Source organism: Equus quagga, chromosome 18, assembly GCF_021613505.1.
Source record: "Equus quagga isolate Etosha38 chromosome 18, UCLA_HA_Equagga_1.0, whole genome shotgun sequence".
Classification (NCBI taxonomy): Eukaryota; Metazoa; Chordata; class Mammalia; order Perissodactyla; family Equidae; genus Equus; species Equus quagga.
In genome coordinates this window covers 45,549,745-45,572,330 of record NC_060284.1, presented here as the reverse complement: position 1 = coordinate 45,572,330, position 22,586 = coordinate 45,549,745, and the positions used below count along the sequence as shown (strand labels likewise).

Genomic DNA, 22,586 nt, shown 5'->3' with positions numbered 1-22,586 from the left:
AGAAAGTCTTTTTGGAAGGGTATCAACTTCAACACAAGCCTCAAAGAATTCCCACAAATAAATTCCAAGGTATCATTAAAAAAAAAAAAAAGGCTCAATGAGCAGAAAGAACAAAAAGTGGAATTGGATCTGAAAAGACTTCAGACACTGGAATTATCAGACAAAGAATATCAAATTAAAACACTTAACATATTTTTAAAAGTTAAAGGCTTGAAACTATGAACAAGAACAGGAGACTATAAAAGATGATTAAACATATTTTTAAAAGAACTAATTAAAACTTCTGGTAATAAAAAATGTAAAATTTAAAACTCAATAGAGACAGAAAAATTGGTTACTTCTTGGCCTTACCAAACGAATGCTGGACAAATTTAAAGAATATCAGTTTGAAGCATCACCCATTTATAACTTTGCCCGAGAAAGCACGTTTCATGTATTTCTCCCTTCTTCAGACCATTAAAACTTATTCCCCTGAGAGCTAATGGTGATGACCATACCTTTCTCCTACTCAGCTTTTCCTAAAAAGCCATCTTTATAACTGGCATTACTACACAGTCCAAAAAATGTGTATTTTTTACTAATGATAAGGACATCAGAACTATTAACTTTGAATGTAATTTTGACTGTCCCATCTCACTTTCTCTTCCTTCTGAACAAGGTAATGAAAATTAAAATAACAAGTTTTCACTCCTTTTACATTTAAATAATCTCCAAATTTAAGGCTAATTAAGATAAATATATTTGTTGGAATGCCAAGAAATTCTTGAAAAGGCTTTAAATTATCACAGTTCGTTTTTAAGTAAAATAATCCATGTACATAGAAACGAATTTTATTCACCAGAATTCTAGGTAGAAGAAGATGGTGTTGATTATTAGATGTCAGAATTGTAGAAAGTGAATTATACTTTCCAGAGGACTACTCACTGTATAGAAGGTCAAGTTTAGGACAAGCATGTGGTGAGGTGTAGAGAAAGGATAAATGAATCGGGATGGGGACTCAGGCAGAAAAAACACTTCACATAAAGAGAACAGAAATTTTCCCACAGCAACCTTGATTATAGGAATAGGAGAAATGTCTAAGAATGATTTTTAAAAGCATCTTGCCATTCTAAGGATATCCACAACAAATGCACCTGCTAAGAATATGAAATTTGGGGAAAGGGAAGAGATAGCTACAGACGAGTTTAATGAACCTTTGCCCTTTGAAAGCATTGTGCAAAACTTCTGAATGTACAGCCTCTTCAAAGAAACTTGCAGTAAAAATCCGACATTATTCCTCAAAGCCTTCAAAGGTGAATTGAGATTTCTTTGTACAGGACAGAGTAAAGGCTGGCCCTAAAGAATTTAGTCATACGTATATTGTACAAAGTCTCTATTCACAAACATTTTTTTGCAATTTGATAATACCTTGTTTTCCAATATCTTCATTTGTTTGTCTTTTTTTAAAACTTCACATTCAATGCTTCGAGCCTAAAAAATATTATTTGACATCAGATTAAAAATGTTAACAGAATTTCTTTCTTCTATGAGTATCTTCCAGAAATTATAAAGTTGTCTTATATTTCCACAAAAATAGTTATCAGTTCTCCCAGTTTCAGTATCCTTTTTCTAAAATAAATTGCTAATGTTTTTATGCTAATGTTCATCATTCTTATCTTAGCCCAGTATCACTTTGCAATATTTTATCAGCCTTCCCAGTTTATCTTGAATTTTTAAAAACTGTCTTGTATATAAATGTTTACAATATCTTAAATACATATTTCACACATTTATTAATCTGAACCTTGTAATAACCCAATGATATACAAAGAACAGGGATTATTTTCTCCATTTTAAAGATGAGTAATTTTAGGGTCAGCTAAAGTATGTATGAAACAATAAATGTCTGAGATAAGGTAGTGGATGGGGAAAAGAAGAGTGTAACAAATTTCAGTGTCAGGCAAAGTAGCTGAGAAATATTTGTAACTTGGATTCTTTCTGGGAAACTGTTTCAAGAGGTAAACTGAAATCTAACCTTGGGAAGCTTTAGTATGCTAACAACTTGTCTTGCATTTCAGGTTTTTTCCCTTAACTCATCACTAACATTTTCTACATTGGTAAAATAAATTTGAATTCTTAGTAGAGGATTTTTATTTTACATTAAACATCAAATTCATGTTTTTCCCTATCACAAACAAAACTAGTGTTTTGCAGCAGCCTCTGACACAAATTTTAAAGTACGGAATTACATACAAGTTAGGAGATTAAATTCAGTTTTTTCTGGTTGAATTTAGTAAACATAAAACAAAGAAAAAACTAGCTTCTTGAGAGTAAAAAATGTAGCATAGTCTAAAGAATGTTAGAAGGCCAGCTCTATTACTTGTCATATAGCCTTTCAAAATTTTTTACCCTTTGGAGTCCCAATTTCCTAATTCATAAAATGAGCAATAATATGACTTCTGGTTAAATAACATATATAACGAACCTACAATATTTCTGGTCCATTGTAAGCCCTTAAAAATATTCATTCATCTCATCCTTTGACTATTCCAATAGTCTTACAACTTTCTAAAGTGTAAATAGGATTATGACACTTTTCATATCAAAACTCTTCAATAACTTCAAACTCCCAAATATAGCTATGAGACCTTAAATGATTTACCTTCACCTCCTCCCATCCTCATCTCCCCTCTTTCATCTTTCCCTACTCTCTCCAGTATCACCACTGTCTTAAACGCTACCTTATAGCCAAAATGAACTTCTTATAGTTGCTTAAAAATGACAGGCCCTCTCATACTTTCAGGCTTTCTCATACGTCATGTCCACCCCTCTGCCTTACACTAATTCCTATTAATCTAAGGTTTCAAACTGAAGGCCACCTCTTTCAGGATGCTTGTCCTAACTCAAGTTTGAATTAGATGCCTCTTCTATGGGCTCTAATAACACTTCTATAGAGGACCTATGTTTTTAATTTTGCCACCATTCTTTCCTAAAAAAGACTTCTTTATTGTAAATTCCACAGTAATCCTGCTAAGTTCATGCAGTTTGATGGAGGCTGATCTGTCTCCAAGAGTGGTCACCCAGATCAGGTTGGGCTAGATTACCCTATCCCCTAACTACAATGATTGGTTTAGGAATAAGTAAGTGAACTAAACTAGGCCACAGCCCTCTTCAAGATTTTTTTTAATTCTTTTTTTATTGTGGTAACAGTGATTTATAACATTATATAAATTACAGGTGCATGTCATTATATATTTCAATTTCCGTGTAGATTACAACATGTTTACCACCCAAAGACTAATTACAATCCACCTACGGCCATATCACCCTGAACACGCCGGATCTCGTCTCCAAGATGTTTTTCAGAGCTTTCAAGACTGCCTTCCAACTGATTTCAGTGCCTTTCACCTCTCCCCATTTCATTCTTAAAGATTAAAAATGTCAGTTCCCTAATAAAAAACCTTAATTGGATCACCATTGTCCAGAAAACAAATGAAATCCAAACTCAACACCTAGAACAGTACCTGATACATAGTAGGTAGTCAATAATATTTGTTGAATGAATGAAAAATCATAGTCAAGACCTTCAACAATCCAGCTTGATCTTTCCATTTTGGCAGAATTTTCCCCAGACTATGTTATGTTATATACTATAGTCATGTCACGTAACTTATACTATTCCACTTTTGTGACATTCTTCCCTAAAAATCTTCTTATCTCAACTTGTTGAAATCATACCCACCAAAGCACAATACAAACTTATTAATCAATTTACCAGTATATTCTGTATTACTAAAGCATGAGCCTTTTATTTAGCCTAAAAATGTAAATCGACATTAAACATGGATCACTTATGAAAGAAATTTAGAATTATGCCACGATTTCCTTCTAGATATAAACCACATATGCAAAACAACCCAGCTTTGCCTATATTTTTAAATCAACAGCGTACAACAGTCCCTATATCACTAGTAATTCAATAGCACACTTCTTTTTTTTAGACACATGGTGTTGCTTTTATGATTTGAAATTTTGTGATACAATTGATCATTAAATATAACATACATTTTCTTCACTCTTGTCCAATTTATATTTAACTTCATCTCCTTTCTGTTTTAGTTCTTCTCTCACAGATTCCAGTTCATTCCTTAAAGGAAATGGGAGAGTGACATTGTAATAAACTTTCTATTTTCATTTTATTCCTTTTCCAGGATTTCTAAAATGGTTGACTATTACTTTTTTGTTGATTAATCTTTTAATTTTGTTTGGTAATTTTTCAAGCCTTGATACCCACAGGCACACTTCTACTCTTATATTTAATTTATACATTTATTTTGAAATTAATTATGTGGATTCTTATAGTCATTTTTCCATTAGAAAAACTCCTAAAAAGAAACACTAATTTCTTATTTAAGTCAAGATTTCACTATACCGTTCTTTAGTCATAAAATAGTCATCATTCTAAGACATAGTCAATTTTATACAAATAAATTAGGAACTTAAATTCAAGTGATTTTAATGAAGAACTACACAACTGAGATATTTGCATACACATATATCCTTATATATGTATATTGTATCTCTGGAAACATACACAACAAACAGTGATACCTCTGGGGTGCAGTGCTGGACAGCAGGAAGACAAAGGTCAAGAAAAATAGTTTTCTTTCACCATGTGCTCCTTTGTCTCTTTGAATTTTGCACCATATGCATGTATTATCCTTTCAAAATTTTTTAAACTTAACATCTGCCTGTTGCACATGAGAACAATGGTGCTTTGTCTCAGATGGATTTTTTTTTTTTTTTTTGGAGGAAGATTAGCCCTCAGCTAACTACTGCCAGTCCTCCTCTTTTTGCTGAGGAAGCCTGGCTCTGAGCTAACATCTGTGCCCATCTTCCTCTAGTTTATACGTGGGACACCTACCACAGCATGGCTGCTAAGCAGTGCCATGTCCGCACCCGGGATCCGAACCAGTGAACCCCGGGCCGCCGAGAAGCAGAACGTGTGAACTTAACCGCTGCGCCACCGGGCCGGCCCCCTCAGATGGATATTTGAAGCTATTTTTAATTCTTGTCTTTCTTATTACCACTAATATGTTGCTGGGTCTAACCTGTATGCATGGAACAGTATTCAATCATGTGGAATAATATTCCCTGCAAAAACTGAATCCAGGATATTTACTATTTAATTGAGTATTAGGATTTTAATTGGTATTGGGCTGGCCTGGTGGCATAGTGGTTAAGTCCGTGTGCTCCACTTCAGCAGCCCAGGGTTCGCTAGTTTGGATCTTGTGCATGAACCTACACACCACTCATCAAGCCATGATGTGGTGGTGTCCCACATACAAAATAGAGGAAGACTGGCACAGACGTTAGCTCAGCGACAATCTTCTTCAAGCAAAAAAAGACAAAGATTGCCAACAGATGTTAGCTCAGGGCCAATCTTCCTCATGAAAAAAAAAAGGAAGAAAGAAAAAAGTAAATTGATACCTTGAAACATTTTTATTATTTGAAAAAGAGAAAGATAAATATCAATATGTCAATTTTTTTAAAAACTAAAGATTAATATTTGATTTCAGGCAGGCAAAAGATTTCTAAGTATAAAAGCAATGGGAAAAATTACAAAAGGAAAGGCAATTAGATTTAACACAAAATCAAAAAACTTCTGTATGACAAAAAAATTACACAAAGTGAAAGGAATACAAGTTGGGGAAAATATGTGCTGCAAATAAAACAAAATAAAGGATTAACATATTTTTTAAAGCTTAAATAAATCAATAAGAAAACAATCAAGACCTCAAAATATTAGTGGGCAACCAGTATAAGTAACTTCAGAAAGAAAAAATCCTAGCAAGCAAACATGAAAAATTCCAAAGCTCACCCAAAAAATGAAAATTACAAATCATAAGAACGAGTTGTTTTTATCTGTTATATTATCAAATGAATTCATATTACCCAAAACCAATTAAAACATTTTGGAATCAGCATTTTCACACAATATTGCATGGTTTGCAACCAATATAATGAATTAGAAACCATTTGACTATCAAAAGTCATTGAAATAATTATTCCTGAATGTGACAATAAATCTACTGCTTGAAATTTATCCAATCAAATTCAAAATAAGGGAAAAAACTGTATGTGCCAAGATGTTTACTACAGTATTATCTATGAGAGTGAAAAACTGGAAAATGTAAATATCCAAAAATAAAAAGAATTGAAATAAATAATGTTATATTCACTTGACTGGTATACAGCCATTAAAATAGATTGAGAAAACACCTAGAAACATGGATAATGTTCAAAATAACATAATTTGGGAGGGCCTGGGCCGGTGGCGCAGCGGTTAGGTTTGCACATTCCGCTTTGGCAGCCCAGGCTTCACCAGTTCGGATCCCGGGTGCGGACGTGGCACAGCTTGGCAAGCCATGCTGTGGCATGCGTCCCACACATAAAGTAGAGGAAGATGGGCACGAATGTTAGCTCAGGGCCAGTCTTCCTCAGCAAAAAGAGGAGGATTGGCAGCAGGTGTAAGTTCAGGGCTGATCTTCCTCAAAAAAAAACTAAAAATAAATAAAAAACACAATTTTTTAAATTACTCTTCTAAATTTTCTGGCATATGATTGGTGTACTTTGTTAAATAAATATTAAATGTTAAAAAGTTTATGGGGCTTTAAAATTAATTTCTGTGTGATCTCACTATTTCAACACTAAGAATAAAAAAGACATTATAACAATTTTAAGGATTCCAATGCACTAATTTAACTCTAATTTCTTACTTTATACTATATTCAACAAAAGTTTAATCTAAATTAAATACAAGCTAAAAGAAAAGAAATACTAATATCTTTTGCCAGACAAAAACGCCAACTCATTAGTCTTGCCTTAATTGTGTTTCTCTTTCTTCCAGATTTTCTATTTGTTTCAACATCCTTTCTTCTTGCTTTTTGCTATCCTAAAGAAATAATCAATGTCGTTCATATTGTTTCAACAAAAATAAAATTGAGACTAATATTTAAGATCTTTATTTGTCAGCATAAAATTCATTTAGTTATATATAAAGAAAGAGAATGGGCTATTTAACTTGCATAGTTCCAAACTAATTTTCCAGCTTTTAATTATTCCCCTAACAATCCCTATATAGCAGCTAATAAAACAAGTATTATTTGCTGTTTCCCAGTAATACTTTGACCCTTGCATCTTTGTTCATATTATTGCGGCTTCAAGGAATGCTTTTCCACTCATTGTTACCTACTGAACTCATAATTATTCAAAGTTTAAGGCCAAAATCAATGCTATATTCTCTCTCAAGTCTTCTCTTCCACCAAGGAAGAAGTGATTCTTGTGAACTCTGATAAGACTTTGTACCAAAAACAACACATATGACATACTATTTTCTTTAAGTTATTCAAGCATTTATTTTTTCTATTGAGTCATAAGGTCCTAAAGAGGAAGGATGATATTTTATTCATCATTGTATCTTCCACATTGTCTTATGTTATTTACTTAATAAATACTTGAAAAATAAATACTTTATAAAAATCTTGATGCTTAAAGTTAGATTATTGTTATCAATGGGTAGTCTCTATATTCTGTTGCCCCTTATCACCATCTAAGAACAATGTGCATGTTTTCATCTAAAACAAAGTATCAGCTCTAAGATAATCAGACTTTTTAAATCTGAATCTTTAGAAGTCATCTACTCTAAGCCCCTAATTTTACAGTTGAGAAAACTAAGTCACTGGTACCTTCTTTTTCAACTCACATTAATATCTTCTTGATGTTTCTTGAGTTCTTGAGCCATATCACTTGTTTCTTGTGCTAGTTCTTTGTTCTCCAATGAAAGCCTATTGCAGCTTGCAGTTAGTTCAGTATTCTTAAGCCTATTTTTTAAAAAACATGTCATACCAAATGTTTACATATGAAATTGTACGATGTGGAATTTAATCCAAAATAATCTCAGCAGAAACGAAAGAAGGGCTGGGGGTATAAATGAAATAAGATTGGCCATTAGTTAATAATTTTTAAGGCTGGGTAATAGGTACATGCTGATTCATTACAGTATTTCCTCCACTTTGTACCTGCTTGAAATTTTTCTATAATAATTTTTTCAAGATGTCATATATTTCCTTGCATATTCCCCACACATCATTCCCCCCATACTTTTCCACAAATTTTGAAGGTATATTTTTTCTCCATATAATTGTTTCTCTCTAGTAGACTGTCTCTCAGAAACTGTTTCAAACTTCTGATGACTTGATTAAAGTAGTACTTGAGGTATGAACTCCTTTTAATTAAAATAAATCAAACTAGGTTTAGTTTTTGTGCACAACACTTAAACTGCTCTTACAAGGTCTCAAATGCTCTACTGGGACAGGGATTACTGCTGTCATTTATTGCAGCCAGAATCAATTTTAAACAAAGGAAGGGGCTTATGTGGCTCTATGGAATGATTTCAGAAGCACCTATTATCTCCTTCTACTTACGGATACTGGAAATTCATCAAAGAGTAGACAATGGTCTTCATTAAAAAATGAAAGGTTAAAAAAAGCAAATATACCAAGGATAACAAAAATTTATACTAAAGCATAAGTAACTTATCAGTCCATTCATTAATATGGATTTTTGGTTAATAGATTAATTTTACCCAGAGCCCTTATGGTACCAGAAGCAGGGAATAGGAACTGAAAGGGAAAAAGACAAGATGCTGAGATAACTGCTTCTCATTTTTACCTAGAGCTGAGAAACAACCAAAAAGGAAAAATCATGCTCACCACTAGATTGACTACTTGAGTTTACTTCTGAGTAATAAGACAATAATTACTTCCTCCCACTTTCTCTCAAAATTAAACTTACTGAGTAGGGAATTATTCAGTCAAATACTTTAGTTGGACAAGGTAAAAAATGGATTCGTATTTTGTCATTTCATCAAGACAAACCTATGAAATAATTCAGCAAAACAACCAAAATAACTAGTTAGAACAGTAAATGATTATTTTTATGAAGAATTTAATATCTCCAAGAAAAGTAATATATTGGCCTTCTAAAGCAGTTCTCAACTTTGTGATGTACTCTTTCTACGTCAACAATATGTACTTCCCTTAACAATGAAACCGATAAATTATTTTGATCTTTAATTAGGAATAAATCACAACTTTAAGCCCATTCAAATAAATATTGAAAGATAATTTACTAATTTATCATGAACTACCAGAAAGCTTAGGAACTGAATACATAAGCTTTTATAGATACAAAACATACTTTTCATTTTCAAGCTCAACTTTCAGCTCTTTAACCTGTTTTGAATAATGTTGTTCACTTGTCGCAATAGCAGTTAATTCTATTTCCAAATCATGTACTTTTTTCTGGAAAATAAATGTGCATAATCACAGAAAATGTTTTTACAATTTTCTCACAAAAAAATATGGTTACTCTATGTAATCAAGTCATACTTGGCAAAAATTTAGTAAAAATATGTCAAATTTTTTGAAGTAGATTTAATGCCATAACCATAATAATTTTAACACAATGAACAACAACAAATGAAACATGAGTAAATTCCATCTCAACATTCTGAAGCTTAACCCGCAAAATTATATTTACATACATATTATAAAATATTTATCAATTTTACTCTACCAACTAATTGATTTCAATTAAAATGTTATATTGTTAAGAAATATATCAATTAATGAAATCAGATAGTATCTTAAAAGCAAAGTTATTCTTACTATTACAGAAAGACAGTTACAATGTAATGCTGTTATGAACAGAAAATACACTTTTTTTAAATAAAGGACATATTCTAAAATTGCAACATAAGCACTACAAAAATTATCATAAACTAAGAACTTAATAAAGGTTAAGATTTAAATGTATCAATTAAGAAATACTCAAGACATCAAGAAGCATAATTGTTATGGACCACAGCATCATGTATATTATTGGTATCTTAAATGTTGACCTTTCTCTCCCATGTTATAATATGGAGGTTCTCTAGATGCGTTTTAAATCAATCATTAGCATATTAAGTGTAGCAGGAACACATACTTTTAAAAGGAATTTTGTGAAGAAACTTTTCACAAAGCTAATAGCCGCACCATAATCTATTTCGTAAATCGGTACTCTACTAAGAAAATATTTGAAAGAAAAAGATATCCTTTTTAAACAAACCTCTCTGGTTTGGAGAAGACCAGTTAGTTCTTGTTTTGTTCCTTTTAATTCTTCAGCAATCTTCTCAAATTGTTTCTTTTCATCTAAAACCTTTTGGTTTTCTGCCTATTTAAGAACATTAACAAATAGAGTTGTAGAGAGAACGAGTTTCTCTTTGGCTAAATTTTTTTAAAAAGAGAAAACAAGTCATTATTAAGTAAATTTCAAAACTAAATATGATGACAGAGGATTTACTGGACAGAGCCCTGGAATATTTTTATTTAAAAATATCATACAGGTCATTGAATTCAAAACTTACCTTGCGCACAAATCACTCCAATGTATTAGCACTTATTAATCACTCACAATTTTATTCTAAAATGTGCTTCCCTGTAACGTATATACAGTGGTCATTGTTTTGCCTTCCTTAATCATACAGAAGTCCAATTTCTCTTTCACATGATAGCTGACAAATATTTGAAGAGAGTTCTAATCACTCCAATTTTTAACTGTTCTAAAATCTCTAACTCTTCTTATCATTCTTTCTATGAAATGGTTTTAAGTTTCCTCAGGATAAGCTCACTTTGTCAATACACCATTTTAAGGTGTCAAGATTTAAATTAAATGTTCTAAACACCAAAGTTCAGCAAACTATAGCCCACAGGCCAAATCCAGCCACTGCCTATTTTTAATAAAGCTTTACTGTAATGTAGCCAATCTATTTGTTTTATGTATTGCTATGCCTGTTTTGCCCTATAACAGCAAAGATAAACAGCTACAACAGAGACCATATGACCCACAAAGCCTGAAAATTTACTACTGGCTCTTTATATAAAAATTTTGTCAACCTTTGCTCTGGACAAGTCCTGTACAACAGAACCTTCTGCAATAATAGGAACATTTTCTGTGCTACCCAATATGGTGGCTATTGAGCACTTCAAACATAGCTATTGCAGCTGAGCAACTGACTTTTAGATTTATCTTAATTAATTTAAATTTAAATGCCACATTTGGCTAGTGGCTACCATATTGGACAGCATAGCTCTAGAAACTGAGCAAAACAAAGTAATACAACCATTAACTCACTAGTTATGGGTGCTTAATTCTATTAAATCCTCCTGTTATCCAGCAGAACACATATTTATGAACTCAACTTTAATCTGTTTACTCAAGCATGAGATCACAACAATTTTACTAAAGGCTTACCTTACTAATAAGAGGTCCTATAACTATAAAAACTACCAATTGTAGTTAAAAAGTTTGAATTTTATCTGAAGGCAATGTGGAGCTATTGAAAGTTTTGATACAGCAATATAACATGATCATATTTATGATTTTAAAAGGTAACTCTAGCAATACTGCATAGGAAGACCCAATTATATACAGGAAATAAACAGATATGTATAAATATCAACAAAGGTAAAGACTAAGATAGTTTGAAAGATATACAATGCAAACAATAAACATATAACTGGAGTGGCTATAATAATATCAGTTAAAACAGACTTCAAGATAAAAGAGTTTTAATAGAGATAAAGAGAGGCATTTAATAATGATCAAAGAGTTCAGTTTATCAGGAAGATATAAATGTTAATGTGAGGCTTATAACAGAAATTCAACATACATGAACCAAACATTGACAGAATTAGACAGAAACAGACAATTACAAACTCCAAGTAGGAGATTTTAATACACCTCTCTCAGTAAATAATAGAACTGAACAAAAAAATATCAAAAACATAGAAGATTTTCACACCACCAACAACCAACTTGATCTAATTAACATGTATAGGACACTCTACCTAAAAATAGTAGTGTACACATTCTTTTCAAGAGCACATGAAATATTCACTAAGATATACCATATCTGGATTTCTAAAACAAACCTTAACAAATTTAAATAACAAAAGAAAGTATATTTTCTAACCATAATGAAATTAAAATAGAAATGAATAAAAAAAAATAAGAGAAAAATCTCCAAATACATGGAAATAAAATAACAGACTTCTAAATAACCCCAGGGTTAAAGAGGAAATCTCAAGGGAAATTAGAAAATATTTTAAGCTAAGTGAAAATGAAAATACAACATATCAAAATTTGGAGGATGCAGCCAAACAAGTGATTAGAGGAAATTGAGAGCATTAAAATGCTTATATTAGAAAAGGTCTCAAAACAACAATCTAAGTTTCCACCTCAAGAACCTAGAAAAAGAGAAAAATAAACCCAAAGAAAGATAAGAGCAGAAATCAATGAAATTGAAAAACAGAAAAACAATAGAGAAAATTAATGAAACAAAAAGCAGATTATTTGAAAAGATCAAAAAAATTAGTAAAGAAACACAAATCACCAATACTAGTAATGAAAGTAAAGGTAACACTACAAACTCCATAGACATTTAAAGGATAACAGGGAATGCTACAAACAACTCTATGCACAGAAAGTTGAAAACTTCAATGAAATGGATTAATTCCTTGAAAACAACAATCTACCAAAATCACCCAAGATAAAACAAGTAACCTAAATAGTTCTATAACAATGAAAGAAATTAAATTCATAGTTAAAAATCTTGCCAAAAAGGAATCTTTAGGTCCAGATGATTTCACTGGCGAATTCCACCAAACATTTAAAAAAGAAATAACACTAATTCTACACTGTCTCTTCCAGAAAATAGAAATGAAAGAAATGCTTCCCAACTAATTTTATGAAGCCAGAATTAGCCTGATTCCAAAACCAGATAAAAACAATCCAAGAAAAGAATAGACCAATAAGCTCTCATGAATGCAAAAACAAAAATTCTCAACAAAATATTAACAAACAAATTCAACAATATAAAAAAAGAATAACAGACCACACCAAGTGGGATTTATCCCAGGAATGCAAGGCTGGTTCAATACATGAAAATCAATCAATATAATACACCATATTAACAGTCTAAAGAAGAAAAATAACATGATGACATCAACTGACACAGAAAAAGCATTTGACAAAATTCAAAATAGAATCATAATAAAAACTCTCAACAAACTAGGAATAGAAAGGAATTTCTACAAAAAACCTGTAACTAATACCATCCTTAATAGTGAAACACAATGTTTTCCCCTTAAGATCAGGACATCAAATATGTACACATTCACCACTCCTACTAAACATCATACTGGAATTCTGAGCTAGTACAGTTAGACAAGAAAAAAAGAAATATAACTCTTCCTATTTGCAGACAACATGATTATCTACATGGAAAATTACAACGAATTTGTAAAAAATTCCTGGAACCAATAAGTGAATTTAGCAAGACTGCAGGATACCAGGACAGTGCATAAAGCAATCATATTCCCATCAACAAGCAATGTACAAGTGGAAAAATATTTTAAATATTATTTAAAATGCCTTCAAGAAAAGAAATATTTTGGTATAAATATAATATATACAGGATCTGCAGTCTGAAAACTACAAAATGCTAATGAAAGAATCAAGGAAGATCGGGGCTGGCCCCGTGGCCGAGTGGTTAAGTTCGTGCGCTCCGCTGCAGGCGGCCCAGTGTTTCGTTAGTTCGAATCCTGGGCGCGGACATGGCACTGCTCATCAAACCACGCTGAGGCAGCATCCCACATGCCACAACTAGAAGGACCCACAACGAAGAATACACAACTATGTACCGGGGGGCTTTGGGGAGAAAAAGGAAAAAATAAAATCTTTAAAAAAAAAAAATCAAGGAAGATCTATATAAATGTAGATAAATACTGTGTTCATATATTAGAAGACAATATAGTAATGATATCAGTTCAACCCAACTTGACCTATAGATTTCACACAATTCCGATCAAAATTCTAGTAGGAGTTTCTTAGATATAGACAAACTGATTCTAAAATTTATATGGAAAAGTAAAGGAACTAGAATAGCTAAAACAATTTTTAAAAAGAATAATAAAGCTAGAGGAATTACACTACTACACACTACTTGAAAATCTAAGATTTACTATAAAGTTACAGTAATCAAGACACTGATACATTGGTGAATGGATAGACAGATCAAGTAAACAGAAACAGACCCACACAAACATGGCCAATTGATTTTTTATAAATGTGCAGAAGCAACTCAATGGAAAACAGAGAGTCTTTTCAACAAATGGTAACATCACCCTACACCATTCCAAAGTATTTAAATCTTAAATATCTTTCAAAACCATTCACTGTTTCTCACTACTACCATGACCTCCCAGTCCAAGCTACAATCATCTCTCCTCTGGCCACTGTGATTGTCTATCTACTCTTAACATCTATCTTAATATGTTGTTTACCATACTGCAAGCCAAATGAGCTTTTAAAAAATGCAAATCTGACCAAGTTAGTCCCTGCTGAAATTCTTTAGAACTTCCCATTCCTCTTAAGATAAATACAAAATTCTCTTGATATGATTTAAAAGGCCATGAATTGCCAGGCTCCTACTATCAAACTCTCTAGCCTCATTTTGCACTACACTCTTTCTTTCACTCCATTGTGCTCTCCATACTCCTTCCCATCTAAGGACCTTTGTACATATTTCCTCTACCTGTAAGCTATTCCTTTCCTTCTCCGGATTTTAGTTCAATCTTTACTTTTTTTAAAAAAAGCCTCTCCTGACCTTTCTATTAGTGCAAATTCCTTTATTATAGGTCTCTTAGCACTGTGAACTAAACTTTTATTGCCCTTGTCACCACTGTAATATTACCTTTGAATGACTGCTTGTATTTTAAGTGTGATTATTTCATGACTTAATTCCATGAAAGCAGGATATGCATCCATTTGCTCCCCACTGTATCTCCAGAGTATAGCATAACAGGAGCTCAACAAATGTTTGCTAAGTGAGTAAATGTATTATCTTATTTATCCCTCACAATCACTCTAGGAGATATGTACAATTATTTCCCCCATTTCATAGATGGAAAAACTAAAGCATCAAGAGTTTAGGTCAATTGCCCTAGGTCATACGGCCAAGAAGAAAAGGGCTGGATACCAATTGAAGCATTGTGATTCTAAGGACCAAGATATTAATTATGTTCTGTTGCTGTGCAAATATAACAAAACCCTAAACCAATCCCTGCCCATGTAGGAGTGAATCTTTATAGTAAAAACAATGCTTCAGTATTTATTTATTCAACAATATTTATAAAGTGCTTATAAAGTGTTAGGCACTGTGCTAAGTACTGGGGTTACAGGATAAACAGGACATAGGTTCCTAGCCCTTATTGGAGCATATACTCATTCTACTATTTAATTACTAGGTACCTACTATGTGCCATCTACTGTACTAAGTAAGGGGGAGTCTAAAGGGTGAATAAAGCTTTAAACAATTATACCGAAAATAAATTAATTTCATTTGTGTTAAGAGCTATAAAGAAAAAGTTCAGGGTGCTATGGGAACAAGCCATATAGAGTCCAAAACTAGCTAGGAGTATCAAGAGAGGTTTCCTAAAGAATTGATATTTAAGTTGATACTTGAAGCACAACTATGTACTATCAAATAAAGCAATATAAACATTATTATTATTTACAAGAGTTTGTGCAAAAGCAATTCAATGGAGAAAGGATAAGCATTTCGAATTAATGTTTCCCAACAGACAGAAGAATTAGGAATTGCAAAATCAGGTAGAGATGTGATAGGTTAAACTCAAAATCAAATATCTGTAATCATCAACAATATTGTCTTCTATAGCAAGAGGTGGCAAACCACAGTCTGCGCAGAGACAAAACTCAGCCTGCAGTCTCTTTCTGTAGGCCCTTGACCTAAGAACGGTTCTTACATTTTTACGATGTTGTTAAGAATAAAGGAAGAGAGAAGGAGGAGGACAAGGAGGGAGAGGGGAGCAGCAGGAGAGAATTAACATTTTGCATATAGCCCACAAAACCTAAAATATTTACTATCTAGTCCTACAAAAAAGTTTGCCAACCCATGCTCTACACACTATAATCAACTAAAATATAATGAAGACTTATCCTAAAAAATTCATTAAACATGATTCTATACCAACACTAAACATAAGTACTGAATATATATCTTACATATCCTTCTCAAAATTGCAGCTTTGTACCTCAAAGGTATCAAAGGCACACCAAATTTACAATCAGCTACATAACATGCATATTTGATCCTACTTAAATGCACTGTCAACATACGTTCAAATAATATAAACAATTTCAACAAGACAATTATCAAGATGTAAAAAAATTGGTATAGATAAGAAAGTGGCTTTACTAAAAAAACCAAATGTAATTTTTTATATTTTACTTGGAAAAACTAGCAAAAGAACATCTCTAGTGTGAGAGTCTAAGTCAGTGGATTCAATATTATTTCTAAAAGTAATTGCTATATATAAATAAGAGAAACTACATACTTACCAAGATTTTTTTCAATTCTTCAACTTCTACTTCTTTGTTATTTTCAAGTTTAGTCATCTCTTCTAAAGTAAGCAAAAGAATACAAAAGTGTTAAAAGCTGGACTAAAAGAACAGGAAAGGAGAAACAAAAAATAAGATGATACCATTTGAAAGGGAAAAACCAAAAGAGATGGGTTAATGCAACTAGAGCACCGTAAAGGATAGAGGAAGTCCAAATGGAGCTGATGAGGATTTTTAGGCTGCTTAATTTTAAAACAGTTTATGATGAGGATTTTTAGGCTGGTTAATTTTAAAACTGCAGATGAGAATCAGGCTCCGAGGAGCGGAATTTGCTTGCCCTTTGATCAGAGACAATTGCATTTGTGAAGAAAATCTCCATGCCTCCCTCTCTGCGCCAGGAGGAAGGGGGGATGGCCTTATCTCTGGAAACTCTTAATGGGGAAGGCAAGAACTTAAGTTGTTTACTGTCTGGCAACCTGATGTAACTGACCCCCCACCCCAAAATCCTCCTTTGTCTTTAGTTAAAGATAATATTTGAGCGGTGACTTCTGCCATTTACTCAATCCGGTTTGATTCTTATCTAAAAGTTGTGGGACCGCCCAATGGCCGGACCCTACCGGCACTGGTACCATTTTAACTTTTTTTCCTTTGTCTTGTAAAGAGATGATCACATACCCATGCCTTAAATTTAGCCCTAACCCTCAACTCGGGGCAGCAGCAGGAGCTCTGACTGCCCGTGGGTCCTGTCCCCACACACCAGCTCTGCCTGCCCATGGGTCCTGTCCCCATGCCAGTAGGGGCAGCAGTGGTTCTGCCTGCCCATGGGCTCTGTCCCCATGCCAGCGGGGGCAGCAGAAGCAGTGGCAGCAGAAGCTCTGACTGCCCATGGGTCCTGTCCCCATGCTATTCTATACTATTCTCTAAATAAAAGAGCACTACTGCCAGATCTTGAGAGTCTAAGAAATCTTTCTTTCGACTCCTCGGCTCACCGACCCTGCATCAGAGCCATGCAAAAATAATAATGGTTAAATATTAATAGTAATGTTTCTATAAAGTTAATTCCATGACCAAATGAGCCCAAAGTCCATTAAACAAAATAAACAAAAAATCTATATAAAATATTTTTGGAATGAGGCCACTCAGTATATGCCTTTACCTTCAACTAATCACTATCTAAACGTTGGCCTCTTAATCTTCACTCCAAACTTAAAATGAGAAGTGATCCACTTTTCTCAAGCTAACTGATTACTGTAATCTGGATCTCAAAGTTTCCACTGCCTCTGAAACTTTAGTTGCTATTATTACCAATATACATTTGACTCTCTGTAGAGCAATCTTTAATTTCCCCCATCCCATCTAAATAGCTATTTGAATACGAAACAAACATATCTGATTGACATTTCTGCCCTTTCATACTGCTGCCAAATTTCTTACTTTGTTTTACAGAAAAATTCTGGTTTGTTACCTACACATTTCTTTCTTAACCTCATGGAAAATTAATGCCTATCTCCATGACATTAATAAAATTACAATCTCAAAGATCACCAATAACCATTTTGTGGTGCAATTCTCAGTCATCATCATTGTGGAGCTTTCTGGCATTTGATACTATTAACCACTCACTACTTTTCTCCCTTTGATTTTCAAGGGCTTGCATTATTCGAATTTCCTGTTTCTTCTCTCACTCTGAATTCTGTTTTCTTTGCTGACACCCTTCCTTCTTGTCACCCTAAATAATAACGTTTTACAATGCTTTTCTTTCTATACCTCCATGAATTCAACATTAGGCTAACGAATTTTAAAATCTTTCCAGCCCAAACCTCCCACTTTTTTCTCCTGTCTTACATTTTTAAACTGCCTATATCAAAGTTTCCAAATGATGTCTAGCTGTCACCTAAAACTTTATTATATCTGTAACATTGTCCTTCCTCACTGTTAAGAGTTTTTAATTATAGGAGATATAATACATTTACTGAAAATTTCCCACTCTGTACATTAAAAACAAACAGAAACTTGTAATAATTGCCCACGGTCTTAAAGAAAAAATCAGCAAAATATGAAACTCCAACATAGAGTCTAAAAGAAAAACCTATCACATGCAAAGCTTATTTAACAAAAAAATTTCAGTTTAGGTAAAAACTTAATTTTTTTAAACTCAAAGATTTGTTAAAGATAGTGGAGTGAACAGGTCTCCACAATCTCTCTCATCCCTAATCCCATAAATTTTTTACAAGACATAAGAAGAAAAAAAAAAAAAAAAATATATATATATATATATATACACACATACATACATAGAGAGAGAGAGAGAGAACAACATTAACAAAACCAGACAGACTACCATTAACAAACCAAAAAGCTGAGGAATCCTTGCGGGGGGCCATGGGGGGGACCCACATTAATTCAATAAAGGCCATGTGGAACAACTAGGCCAGATGACCACACCTCCTCACCACACAGGCCACCTCAAGTTAAATCAAGGATTCTGGAAATTGGAGCCAAAGAGACACAGAGACACAGCAGTGCCCCAAACAGCTTATGATCTCTAAGCAAAATAAACATTCCCTATACCCAAAAGACAAACTACCAAGTCTACCTTCCTTACAGCACCTCCCATCCCTCCCCCACAATCAGAAGAATCAGATTATAACATATATAAGTGTGAAGATGGATTCTCACATACTTAGATGAGTAATCAAGAATCAACAATTATGAAGAAAAGCAAAACCATGAGAGACAGGCACCAAATTCAATTAAGAGAAGAGCTAAAATAAAACCCAAGGAGAAAGAATTAATAGAGCAAACGGAAGCAGATATTTTGCTGGGTATGTTCCAACAGGATACTATATCCATGAAATAAATTACCTAGAGTTTTTGGAAATTTAAAATTTGACAACTAAGATCTTTAAAACAGCAAAATAAACATAACTAAACATGGATTTTGCAGGGGGAAGCCAAAAAGCATTTTTCCCCGAATTTCCCAGAAAAATAATCAAAAAGTAGAAAGTATAAAAGAAAAATTTAAAAACACGAAAGATAGATATAGAATTTCCAAAATCCACTGATCAGGACTTACAGAGAGAGAGAAAAATAACACTAGAAGAAAAGAAATAAGAGAAGGAAAAATTTCAGAGCTGCAGACAGACGAAATGTCCTCAAATAATGGGTTCACCAAATGCTAGCAGAAGCGTGATATGATTCCATTTTTAAGAGATATTCTCTCATACCTGTACCATTCAAATAGCCTCTGATCTGATTTCCCCTCTTCTACTCTTTCCTCAGTACCAGCATTTCCCACCCACCACCAAATTTATCTTCCATATAGAAATTACAGTGATCTTTAAAAACATAAACCAGATCATGTCATTCCTCTACTTCAAATCTTTCAATGGTTTTCCTTCATTGTTAGAATAAAATCAAAATTCCCTTCCTTGGCCCTGTTTGGTCCTTATCACCTCATATTCATTTCATTCCCCTTTCCTTATCACTTCTTACACTCAATCACAAAAGCCTTCATTCACTCACTTGTATTAGGAGCTTCTTCACACCTCAGGGCATTTCTTACATACTTTGCCTTCTGAGTGAAAAGCTTCCCCCAACTCACATGCTTTACCTAATCAAATGTCACTTACTTTTTAGGTCTCAGCTGAAAGCCATCTCTGATCACAAAATCTAAATTAGGCCCTATTATTTTCTAATATTGTGTCATTTTCATTTCCTTCATAGCACTTATCCCAATTTGTAATTAAATATTTATTTGTGATGCTTTTTATGTCTCCCCAAAGACCATGTCCGTTACGTTCCTAACTATATATCCAAAGATAAATGAGGAATAAACATCTAGGCCTAAATTCAATAATTATTATATTATCTAGTAATCAAAGAAGAAGCAATAGAAAACACTAGAGGGAGAATCTGTTACATAACAAGAGTGAAAGCAAACATGGGTACAGATATGGAAAAATGACCACAGGAAAAAAACTGTTTAGAGCAACATTAGACTGAATTGAAGATGGAAGACATATGAAGAAACAAAGTAAAGAAACTGAGAAAAAATTATTTGACAAAGATTTTGTAGTTACAGTTGGCTTTAACTTACATGGTATGCACTACCTCACTCTTTAAGTAGCAATGAAAAGACAGCTGATATTTAAAGGTTTGAACTTAGGCAATGAGATGGCTCTTCCATTTGCAACACAGAATAGTCAGATTTGTATGTTTAAAGGAACACTCTAGCATCAGTGCAGAGAATGAACACAAGGTAGACAAGACTGGAAACAAAAAGAATGATTCTCAAGCTATGGCAATTAGTTCTGGTCAGAGATGTCTGGTCCAGATCTAATGCCAAGATACAAAGGGTAGAGCAGGCTGTATCTGAGGAGTACACAGAAAAAAGTCGTCTTAGGATGAGTCAATGATTCAAACAATGGAGGCAAATGCAGGAATACTCTACACAAGATGTAAGCCTAAGAAAATATCAACAAGGAAGAATACAAAGTGTAGCCAGGAAACAAAGCAGTAAGAGTGAGGGCTAATGCAGTAAGACAGAAGCTTAGGAAAGAAAGGCAAAGCAAATAGAAGCCTAGTAAATACAAGGGATGAACAAAAGCAAGGACAAAGTAGGGTAATCTGTAGCAGAGTTTGATGCTTAATCTGACAAATACAATTCGTGTTCCATTATGTTACTCACATGCCTCCTCTGCTAGGCTAAGAGAAAGTGCTTGAAACTCTAAAAACTAGGAAAGAGGAAATGAGGACTTGATCTGCTCTAGGTCTGTGGAGATGAAGAAAAAGTGAAAGATTCAAAAGATATATAAGAGTTAGAAACTCTTAAATTAGTTAGATTTTATGAGCTAGATATTAAGAGTTAGAAACAACAGCATTGGATAACTAATTAGAAGTGAAACACAAAGGAGAAAGAAGAGTATAGAATATCCTCCAAAATTTTTGGTTTGGAGAATCACACTATCAGCTGAAGAAGGAAATACACTAATGTTGAGTACATATGTCATTGTTAATGCTCCTCTCTTACACATAATGCTTTCCACACTCCATCATTCTCTACAACTATCCAAAGTCTCTCTATAGCTTAAAGTCTACTTTTAAAATCTACCTCTTCTATAAAGCCTTTTCCAATGCTGCAGTCCACACTGATACCTTCGGTTTCCTCTTGTTATCAGCATTAACACATCCCCACCAACAAGAAATCAAAATATATAAATATGTATAAAATGCAAAAACATTTATAGTCTATACAAATTTGCAAAATAGAAATTTGTGTATTATATTATTCATTATAAAATATATGAAAAGCATAAAAAATAAATAGAAATAGAAGTTCTAATATTTCCTTCCCTAATTCTAATAGAATTCTTGCTCACTCCCTATTTTGAGACACTGCTCTAATGGTTTTTGTGTTCAACCCTTCTCCCACAATAATTAGAGATTTCTTAAGAGCGCAGTATTTTATTTCTTGTATATGTTCTCACAGCACTTAAGATAATGCTAAGAAAAAAACACAGAACTGTTTCAAAGTTCCAGAACTTCTTTTCTTGTTTTTTTTTAATTAAAGATTGGCACCTGAGCTAACATCCATTGCTAATCTTCTTTTTTTTTTTCCTTCGTCTTCTCCCCAAAGTCCCCAAGTACGTAGTTGTATATTTTTTTTAGTTGTTAGTGCCTCTGGTTGTGCTATGTGGGACACCGCCTCAGCATGGCCTGATGAGCGGTGCCACGTCTGTGCCTGGGATCCAAACCAGTGAAACCCAGGGCCGCCAAAGTGAAGCGGGTAAACTTAACCATTCAGCCATGGGGCCAGCCCCAAAAGTTCTAGAATTTCTTATCCAAACTTCTCATAATAAATTGCTCTACTAGGAGAAAAATCACATTATGCATTTAATTTTTTAATATGACAGTAATAGCCACTTAATTTCAATATGAGACTGAATTGTTATAAATAAATTTCCATTGAAGATATTTTAATGACTAAAATTATTCCTTTAGCCTACAACATTCAATTGAACAATTCAAAGAAAGTAGATATATGCAGTGATTTAAAATGGTATGCTATGCTCTAAAGG

General features: G+C 33.3%; 1 protein-coding gene across 1 annotated transcript in view; it reads right to left on the bottom strand.

Annotated features, from left to right (window-relative positions):
• SYCP1 (synaptonemal complex protein 1) overlaps positions 1-22,586 on the bottom strand; it is a 129,628-nt gene that overhangs the window by 55,295 nt on the left and 51,747 nt on the right. Inside the window, exons 16-22 of the mRNA XM_046645650.1 lie at positions 16,507-16,568; positions 10,153-10,257; positions 9,241-9,344; positions 7,745-7,862; positions 6,864-6,934; positions 4,045-4,126; positions 1,408-1,470 (exon numbers count right to left, since the gene is read on the bottom strand). Coding sequence (XP_046501606.1) covers positions 1,408-1,470; positions 4,045-4,126; positions 6,864-6,934; positions 7,745-7,862; positions 9,241-9,344; positions 10,153-10,257; positions 16,507-16,568 — 605 coding nt within the window. The remainder of the gene's footprint in view (positions 1-1,407; positions 1,471-4,044; positions 4,127-6,863; positions 6,935-7,744; positions 7,863-9,240; positions 9,345-10,152; positions 10,258-16,506; positions 16,569-22,586) is intronic.